Source organism: Fonticula alba (genome assembly GCF_000388065.1).
Source record: "Fonticula alba strain ATCC 38817 unplaced genomic scaffold supercont2.7, whole genome shotgun sequence".
Taxonomy (NCBI): Eukaryota; order Rotosphaerida; family Fonticulaceae; genus Fonticula; species Fonticula alba.
Genome location: NW_009242977.1, coordinates 653097 through 663111, shown reverse-complemented (window position 1 = coordinate 663111; position 10015 = coordinate 653097). Strand labels below are relative to the sequence as shown.

General features: G+C 68.8%; 2 protein-coding genes across 2 annotated transcripts; one reads left to right on the top strand and one right to left on the bottom strand.

The window, feature by feature from the left end:
* Nucleotides 1-1823: 1823 nt before the first annotated feature.
* H696_04345 (hypothetical protein) lies at nucleotides 1824-2699 on the top strand (the record flags this gene model as incomplete). Its single annotated transcript, XM_009498221.1, has 1 exon — nucleotides 1824-2699. One exon carries the CDS (start codon nucleotides 1824-1826, stop codon nucleotides 2697-2699), a length of 876 nt encoding a protein of 291 aa, XP_009496496.1.
* Nucleotides 2700-3236: 537 nt separating this feature from the next.
* On the bottom strand, nucleotides 3237-9909 carry H696_04344 (hypothetical protein; the record flags this gene model as incomplete). Its single annotated transcript, XM_009498220.1, has 4 exons — nucleotides 3237-4055; nucleotides 4210-4554; nucleotides 4584-9360; nucleotides 9521-9909. The coding sequence occupies 4 exons, from the start codon at nucleotides 9907-9909 to the stop codon at nucleotides 3237-3239; spliced, it is 6330 nt and encodes a 2109-aa protein (XP_009496495.1).
* Nucleotides 9910-10015: the final 106 nt, after the last annotated feature.

The window sequence follows — 10015 nt, the reverse complement described above, 5'->3', positions numbered from 1 at the left end:
CCCCCCCGCCCCCCCCTGACGAGCCGGGGAAAAAACAACAACAACAAGGTCCCGCGCTCCCACCGGGATGAGACCCACGCCCGCCGCCCGCCCCCGCCGAATGCGCGCGGGGATTTAGGGTCGGGAGAAAGAGAAAGGGAGAGAGAGAGAGAGAGAGAGCGAGAAAGAGAGGGAGAGAGATGCGGGCCGCTCAAGGCGGCGTAGCACTCGACGAGGTCCCCACAAGTGTAGGGTAAGGCTCCAACGTGCGGACCCGTATTTGGCCCCGCCCCCCCCCCCCCCAGCAGGCCGGGCCTGGGCGGGGGCAAGGGCCGCCAGAAATGAAGTGTGCGGCCCATGCGGCTCGAGCTCGGGCGGCAACGGCGCCTGCCTCGAGAAATGCCCCTTCCCCCTCGGCCGCCCTGGCAATGCGTGGCACCATACCGGAGCAGACGCAGGTGAACAGACGGGGCCGAGAGCCACAGGGAGGCGCAGGCGCAGGGCGGGGGGCGAGCGCGAAAAGGGGGGCCCAGCGCGAGGGTTGCCTTGTACCGGGATGCTCCCCCGGCGCGGGGCTAGCGAACGCCCGGAGGAGACCAGGGCACCTCGCATACGCCCGGCTCTGCCAGCTCTTCCCCGGTCCAGCCCCCGCTTGGGGTACGTCACTGCTCTGCCACGTACACCTAGAGTGTGCACGCACGCACGCACGCACGCACGCACGCACGCACGCACGCACGCACCCACACGAACGAACGAACAACCCCCCATGCTACGTGAGCTGCTTGCGTGGGCCCCCGGCGGAAAGCCGCCCCCCTTCCCGGCCCCGGCACTGGCAGGCCAACAAGCGGCCGGTCTCACAGTCATTAGGCCCTGCCCGAGAGGCAGCCGGGGCAGCCAGGTGCCCCCAGACACACGGGTTGCCAGCCGCCGGAGCCTCGGCTTCCCCCCGCGGCCACGCACAGAGATGCCTATCCCCAACGGTCCCGAGAGGGGGGGGGGGGGGGGGGGGGCCAGGCGCCCGCCGGCGGAGGGGCAACAAGGGCGCTTCCCCGCGCGCAGGGGGCTTGGACCGGCGGCGGCCACCGAGCCGGGGGAGGGAAGTTCACCGGAACGCGTGTTCGGGCCGAGCTCAGGCCGGCGGCCGCCCGGGGGCAAGGCACGCGCGCGCGCGAGCGCGCCCCCCACGGAGCGAAGAAGGAAGGAAAGCGCCCCTGAATGGGCGCCCGTGACCCGGCCATCACATGCCACTGTCAGACACTACGCGGCGATCTCCGCCTCAACCAGGCACATTTCCCAGACTCGCGTGAATCTCCCCCCCCCCCCCCCCGCCCGCCCGCTCGCCCGCACCTCCCGAAGGCAGCGACACTCCGGGGGAAATATGCCCCCTCCCCCCTCTGGAGAAGGGGGGCATCACAGGCCGGCACCCGAGCTCGCCCCAGCTGAGGGGCCGCATTATCCCCTGTGAGGCAGCACAGAGGAGCGTGAAGTTCCCCACCCCCGCCCCCCGGCCGGCCAGCCAGCCAGCCAGCCAGCCAGCTAGATTCCCCAATGAGAGAGCCCCCAGAGCTGCCCCCTGACAGTGTGCTCTTGCACCTCCAAATCAGTGCCGGTGGGCAGACGGAGGTGGCGGCACCCCCACCCCGGGCACCGCCCCCGGCCCTGGCGCTTCAGTCTTTTGGGCGAGCCGCGCCTGGGCCCGGGCATCCCGGGACCTAGAACAGCCGCCTCTCGCCCTGCTTCCACCATCCTCCTCCCCCCCCCCTTGTGCCTGCCTCCGCCGTCTCCCTCCTCCTCCCCCTCCTCCCACGCCACCCACCCCACCCACCCCCTGCACAACGCTCAACATGACAACCCCGAGCAAGCAGCCCCCCTCCCCGGCGCGGAAAGTACCCGACGCCTCGGTCGAGATTGCCGGCCTGTCGCCCCCCCTGCCGCTGGCCATCTTCAATGCCATGGCCATCTACCTGGGGTTCATCGCGGCGTCCGAGGCCCTGCCGGACCTCTTCGGCCCGATGATCAGCCGCCTGCCGCTGCTGGTGGTGCCGATCCTCAAGACCCTGCCCATCTGGATGCTGCTGTTCCATGTGCTGGCCCGGCCGGTGCATGATGGCTTCAGCCTGGGCATGGCCTTCGGCCTGGCGGCGTCCTCCATCGGTGACATGGCCCTGGCGCTGGAGCTCGACGAGCGGTACTTCCTGGCCGGGCTCGGGGCCTTCTTCGTGGCGCATGTCCTCTACTCGCTGGCCATCATCTCCGACGACGATCTGTCCAACTTCTCCGGCTTCATGGCGCTCCTGTCCGGCGGCATTGCCCTCGGTGCCGCGGCCCTGGTCCTGCCGCTCTTCATCTACCACGTGCCGATGGAGATGCGCATGCATGTGCTGGCCTACTGCGCGGTGATCATTGTCACGCTTTGGCGCGCGTTGGCCCGCTTCACCACCGACCTTTCGGACGCCCAGTACCGTGCCGCCGGCAAGCCGACGAAGGCCACCTCCAGCTACGTGCGCCGCGGGTCGGCTGCCACCGCTCTCGGCGCGGCCTTCTTCGTCCTGTCCGACTCGCTGCTGGCCTACAACCGCTTTGCGCAGCCCTTCCGCTTCTCGCACTTCCTGGTCATGCTCACGTACTACTCGGCCCAGGCCCTGCTGGCTGGCAGCGCGCGCGCCGACAACTACCGCATCGCCCCGGGCGCCCAGGTGCTGAACCCGGTCCGCCAGTAAGCAGGCCCCCTCCCTCTTCCCGTGTCTGCCTCTGCCCCTCCCTCCGCATGGGGATCTCCGACAAAATACATGCGACACTCCCCCGCCCCCCTCCCCCCTTCTTTGTCTTTTTCTTGCCTTTCCCATTGCCATCCTCCCTACCGACTCCTGCCTGATGTTGCCTTTCGCGCGCGCGTGTGTGTGTGTGTGTGTGTGTGTGTGTATGTGGCCGCGCCGCCGGCACACGACAGGCCACCGCCGGGCACACGCACACACCGGCACGCAATCCGAACACCTTCTCGCGGGAAGAGGGGAAACAATTCTATATTTAACAGGGGGGGGGGTAGTGGACAGGCACACGGTTATGGACTTGTGTACACATGGAGGAAGGAGGGGGGGCGCAGAGGGGAGGAAAAGCGGAAGAGAGGCGACACGAGGGAGAGCACAGCCGCGGCGGCGCAGGGCACACGCCTGCACGCCGCACCGTCTTGCGCCGGCTGCTGGCTTGTCGGCCCCCCGTGCTGGCTTCTCTCTCCCTCTCTCTCTCTCTCGCCCTACTTAACGCAGGTACTTGCTGATCGGCTCGCCCAGGAAGACCTCCATCTTGGCCGACAGCTGGTGCACCAGGGCCAGGACCTCCTCGTCGTCGTCCTCCATCAGCTCGGCGATGTACGGCAGGGTCTCCGGCAGGAGGATGGTCAGCTCCTCGCCCAGACGGTTGTACATCTCGATGACCACGCTGATGGCCACGCAGCGCAGATCGATCGACGGGGCCCGGGTCAGATCCAACACCGCCGCATTGATGGCCTTCCACATGACGTCGTTGCTGACCGTCACCGCCAGCTGACCCATCAGCGGGACCAGGGTCTCGCCGGCCACCGCGCGCATGGAGCCGGCATCGGCCTGCAGCAGCGGCGAGGTGAACTGCTGGACCAGCAGCGGCAGGATCCGCGCGAAGCGGTCCTTCTCGAAGAAGCCCTCCGTGTCGAAGACCAGCGACTTGTGGATGGACGACAGCAGGCGACGCCACAGGAGCATGCCGGCCTCGAGCGGCAGCAGGCCGCCGGTCTTGGCGGCAGCCTCATCCTGGTCAAGCTGGTCGCGCGAGCGCTTCCCGCCGACCGACTTGCGGGCCGGGCTCGGCGCGGCCAGCATGAACATCGACGATCCGGCGACATTCGCACCGCCGGCGGCGCTGCCGGCCTTCAGATCCACCGACTCCGGCAGCGACACGAGCAGGTCCATCATGCTCTCGAAGACGTGGCCCAGGAAGGGGATGAACACGGACTTCAGCCGGTCCAGCATCTTGTCCACCGCGAAGTAGAAGGACAGCTGCCGGGCCGGGGTCCGCTCAATGCCATTGGCCCAGTCGACAAACTGCAAGCCAGGGGGGAGGCGGGGAGAGAGGGAGAGAGCGAGGAGGGGACATAGACCACGTCTCAGTACCGGCACATGGAGGCGAAAGCAAAAGAGCAAAAGAGCAAAAGAGCAAAAGAAGCAAAGAAAAAAGAGCCCGCCGAGGGGGGCGCACCTTGATCAGCTGCGGGCGGAACATCGACTCATTCATCTTCGTCACCAGCTCCAGGTACATGTCCACGGCGGCGGCCTCCACGCGATCGGTCGCCGGGGCGGCCGGGGCCTTGCCATTGCGACCGCGCAACGACACGGCGCCCAGGAAGAGCCCGAAGAAGTCCTCGCTGAACATGACCACGGCCGAGCGGTTCAGATGCCCGACGATGTCACGCGACAGGTGGAAGAAGGCCACCAGCGAGGCCTCCTCGGCCACCGGGGCCTGGCGCTCGAAGTACCCCTTCAGCGCCGGAAGCAGCACACGCGGCGGCAGGTTCTGCCCCAGGAGCTGCAGCACCCGACGGGTCTTCATCACGTGTGCTCTTCCGATCTGACGATGTCACGCGACAGGTGGAAGAAGGCCACCAGCGAGGCCTCCTCGGCCACCGGGGCCTGGCGCTCGAAGTACCCCTTCAGCGCCGGAAGCAGCACACGCGGCGGCAGGTTCTGCCCCAGGAGCTGCAGCACCCGACGGGTCTTCATCAACAGCTCCGAGCTGTCGGCACCACTCGAGGAAAGCGACGCACCACCGGCACCGATCGACGCGTCGCCCACCTGCGCCAGCATGTACGGATCCAGGCAGCAGGCCAGCGTGTCGGCGATGTACGGCGACAGGAATTGCGGCAGGTGCACCAGCAGATCCTCCAGCAGGGCGATGGCCGACCGAAGGAAGTACTGCTGCGAGCTCAGATCGGAAGAGCGTCGTAGGTGCACCAGCAGATCCTCCAGCAGGGCGATGGCCGACCGAAGGAAGTACTGCTGCGAGCTCCGGCGCTGGCGCTCGGCCACCGCGGCACTCATGCTGGCCGGGGTCACGGCGCCGCCCTCCTCGGCGGAGGACCCGATGATGCCCGACGCACTCCCGCCGGCCGCCATCGGAGCGGCCTTGGAATCCAGCCACTGGCGGAAGAGCCCCAGGAAGTCCTTCATGAACTGCGGCAGGAAGGGCAGGATCTGCTGCTTCAGCTGCGAGCACAGGGACGCCAAGCAAATCAGGCTGTTGGCCGCCACCTGGACATTGGTGCTCTTGACCCCGGCGATGACCACCGGCACCACCTCCAGGAAGGTGGCCGCCTCGGTGGCCGCGAAGAACCGAATCAGGATCTCCAGCGACACCAGGGCACTCTGGACATTGAGCACGGCATCGGCATCGGCCCCGCCGGCGCGAATGACCCCGGTCACATCGGCCAGCATCGACAGGAAGAGGTCCTTGTGGCGGTGGCTCTCCTGGCTGTCATCCAGCAGGCGCTGGTTGAAGAGCAGCAGCGTGCGCCGGCGCAGGGAGCTGCTCCGGTGCTGCAGCAAGCGCGACACCACATTCAAGAAGGACGGAATCGACAGCAGGGAGTTGGTCTGGTTGATGACATCATACACCCGGGCATTGATGTGGCGGAAGGCCTTGACCGCGGCCGGGCCGCCGATCTCCTCCATCGGCCGGGCCAGGTGGGCCCCAAGCGAATCGACCAGACTCAGCAGCGACTCCAGGATGGAGATGAACAGCTGCTCGAAGGGGCTGTTGGAGGCACCGCCGGCGGCGGCCGGGGCGGCCGTCCCGGCCGCCGCACCACCGCGCGACGACCGGCTGACAAACTTCTGCAAGAAAGCCCGGCTGGCCAGGACCTCGGAAATGAAGCGGATCGTGTCGTACTTGAACATGCGCAGCTGCCGGGCCGGCATGCCATAAATGTCCACCAGCATCAGGTCACGATCGATGCCGGCCGAGCTGCCCGAGGAGGACCCGCCGCTGGCCGGCCCCTCGGACGCGCCACCACGCGGCACATCATTCGGCAGGGACAGGACCAGCTGCAGCAGCTGCAGCAGCGCCTGCAGCTGGGCCTCCGGCTGGAAGGAGTTGCTCAGCGTCACGCAGAACTCCCGCAGCGAGTCGGCATCGGCCGCCGGCGGGGCGCCAGCCGCACTTCCGGCCGGCTTCTGGCTCAGCTTGTCCAGCAGCAGCGCGAAGATGGCATACAGGTACTGCTCCTGGCCCAGGGTGCTGGCCAGGATGTCAAACAGCCGCACCCGGCGGTGGTTGGGAATGTGGCCCAGCGCATCGACGAAGACCTTGATCACCGGCTTGATGGGAACCACATTGATGCCGCCCCCGAGCGAGGGGGAGTTCTTCACCAGCGGCGGGATGACAAACTGCAGGGTCTGCTGGATGACGAAGAAGGAGTAGTTGTCATCCTGCCGCAGGACATTGGCACCCATGAAGGCGAAGACCGGCATGATGGAGGACAGGACATTCTCCGGGTAGATGGCCGCGATGGAGCTCATCAGCAGCAGGGCCAAGTGGTGGAGCTGGGGATTGTCGCTGGATCGGATGCAATCCACCAGGACATCCATGCGGAAGCCGGTCTGCCCGGCCCGGCGCTCGGCCGACGCGCGATCCAGCGACTGGAAGGCATTCGACAGGGACAGCAGCGAGGACAGCAGCAACTGCCGAAGGTAATCCCCACCGACGGACGGGCCAGCCAGCACGGCCGACTCCAGCAGCGAAAACAGCAGCGTCACCAGGTCATTGTTCGGCAGGATGACCCGGCGCAGCTCGAAGGCCTCCAGCGTGCCGATCAGCAGCGCGCCCACCGTGTCGAGCTCCTGCTGGGAGTCGCCCCCGGTGGCAGGGGCACCGGCCGCCTCGGGCTGGGCCACGCGCCGGGCCGCCGCGCCATACGTCTCGGCCAACCCGCGGAAGGCCTCGGCAAATTGGGCATTGACATCGCTCAGCCGGCCGAAGAAGGCCCGGATGCCGGCCGCCAGACGGCTGTCCTTGGTGGACGTCAGCAGCCGGATGACCTGCTGGAACAGGCGCTGCCCATAGGCCGCCGGGTGGTGCAGGAAGAAGTCCTTGGACACGGCCTCCAGCAAAACCAGCCGGACCCCGGTGCTGGGGCCGGCGGCCTCCGCCTCCGCCTCCTCCTCCTTCTGCGGAGCCAGGAAGCCCAACAGCGCCTCGGCCACCGCCACACGCTGGTCCTCCTTCAACTGGCGCAGGGCCGCGCTATGCAGGCAGCCGAAAAGCTCGCGGGCCAGGGCCGAGGCCGCGGGCTCCGACAGGCTGGCCAGGGCCGGCAGGCGTGCCTCCAAACTGGCCAGCCCGGCCACCAGGTGCGGCAGCTTGAAAGCCGCGTCCACACTGCCCAGCACCCGGAGCAGGGTCGCCTGGAAGAAGGGCTCCGCCAGGGCCCCGGAGGCCCCGAGCAGGAAGCTGATGACCTTCAGCTTGAAGGAGTTGTTGCGCGGGGCCTTGAGCATGGCGCCGAGCACCGCCGGCAGCGCCGACGCATCCATGGCCAACTCGGCGCGCGCGTCCAGCAGGCCCTTCAGGAACTTGGCGGACTTCTTGGTGCTGAGGAAGGCGCTGACCGGCTGCCCGGCGGTCGTGGTGGGGAAGAGCTCCGAGAAGCACAGGACCAGGCTCCGGTCCACGGCCGGGCCGGCGCCGGCCACCGGGGCCGCCGACCGCGCACCACTCCCACGCCGGGCAACAACCCCACGAGCGGCCTTGTGCGCGGCCTTCGGCAGGGCAGCCTGGACCTCCTGCAGGGCGGCCAGGCAATCGACCGCCGCCGAGCGCACCGCCCCGGACGGGTGCACCAGCGGCACCAGCAACACCGGGCCCAGGGCACCCAGGTCACGATGGGCCTCCTGCGTGGCGATGACCACCTGCAACAGGCGCAGGGCCGCCACCACGGTGGACGCCGGCAGGGCAGCCGGCGGGGCCACAATCACCCCAGCCAGGAAGCCCAGCGGCGCGTGGTCCAAGTGCTCGGCCAGCAGCAGGACCAGCAGGTCGGCCGCGAAGCTGGCCGACCCGGCCGCCGCCGCCAACGGAGCCAAAGTCGAGAAGAGGGACAGGAGCAGGGCGTGATACGGCTGCTGGGCCAGGCCGGCCTGGAGCAGGGCCAGCGGAGCCCGACGCCGGGCCGACGACCGGACCAGCGCCAGCAGAAGCCCCTGCAGGGCGGCCTGCGTGCGAGCCGTGGCCTCCGGCAGGGCCAGCGCCGCCTCGAGGGCACTTTCGAGGGCGGTGTCGGCCGAAACCACCGCCGGGGCGGCCACCGCGGCGGCCACCGCAGCCGGCACACGCCCAAGCGCGGCCAGCAGCTGCTCGGTCTGCACGAAGAAGGCCGCATCATCGCGGGCCTCGGGCTGTCCAGACACCAAAGCCAGGCCGATCAGCCCGGCGGCCGGGGCCGTCAGATCCTGCAAGTCGGGCAGGGCGCCGATCAGCCCGGTGAGGGTGGATTCCGGCAGACGCGTGGCCACCGCCGTGGCCACCGCCGCGCCGACCGCCGGCCGGGCACTCCCGGCAGACACCGGCACCTTGGCCAGCCCGGCCAGCAGAGGACACGCGGCCGAAGCCAAGGCCGGCAGGGCCGCCGCCACATCCAGGCGCATGTCACCGGTCAGAGCCGCCAGCAGGACCGGCAGCACATCGGCCAGCAGGCCCGGCTGATGGTGCGACATGGCGGCCACCAGGGGGAAGATGCCGGCCGGCAGGCGGACCGGCTGGTCGTCAGCGTCGCGCCCAGTCACCAGCACCGTCCACAGGTAGCTCTGCAGCTGGTCGGCCTCCACATGGGGGAGGATCTCCTTGCGGGCCAGGATATCCAGGGCCGCCTCGACCACCGGCGGGTGCGAGTCGTACAGCTTGCCGAGGGCCGTGGCCGCGATGTAGGCATGGTTGGCCGCCGGGGTGGCGATGGCGTCGGCCAGCTCGCGAATGGCCTGCTCGCGGATCCCATCGCTCGGGTGGTTCAGCGTCAGCAGCAGCGAGGAGGAGTTGTCCCCGAGCGGCTGGTGCCGCGACCCATCGAAGACACCCTTGAACACCTGGAAGACCAGGGCCTTGCGCTTCTCGGTCAGGGTGGCCGAGAAGTGCACCATGCAGGAGTCCACCGCATCCGGGTAGCGGGTGCTCAGCAGGCGCAGGATGGCCAGCATGGTCGGCTGGCTGGCGGCCGCGGCGGCCGCGTCCATGTCCTGGTCCGCCAGCACATCGACCACACGCTCGAACAGGGCCACCGTGGTGGAGGCCACCAGCTCGGCGCAGGTGAGCGGCACGGCCTCCAGGAACTGGAGGCACACCTCGGGCACACCCTCGCGGTGGCTGCGTGGGCGCATGTGCGCGCACAGACACGCATGCGCATGCACGTGTGTTCGAAGACCGAGTGACAAACGGGACAGGGGTGAGAATGGGGCAGCCTCAACTCGGGGAGGGAGGGGGGGGGGGGGGGGCAGCGCAAAATACAAAGGAAGCGAACACGCACAGGTGGACGGTGCAGGAGCCGAGGAAGCCCTTGATCAGGCCGTGGGCGATGCCCATGGCGCTGACCTCGGCCAACCGGGCCCCAAGCCCGGACAGGGCCATCAGGCCGCTGAGGTGCTCCGGCTCGAAGACCACGGTCGGGCTGTTGTGGCAGATGAGCGCCAGGACCGGCAGCGCGGAGGCCGCCGTCCGGTCGGTGGTCTTGGTGCAAAGGAGAGCCGTCACCACGCGGGTGGTCTCCTGGGCCACCTGCGAGCCGCCAAACAGCTGCGACAGAATGAGGTGGCTGGCGATCTGGAAGTCGGCACTCGGGGAATTGAGCCCGGCGAAGAGGACCGGCAGGGCGGCATTCATGAATTCCTCCGTGGCGGCCTTGGTGCGATTGAGCATGCCGGAGGCCACGGTCAGGAAAAGCGACACATGGACCTTGAAGGGCTCGCCCTGCGGGGGGGTGATCTGCCGAGGAGAGGGGAAGAGGGAGGGGGGGAGGGGAGAC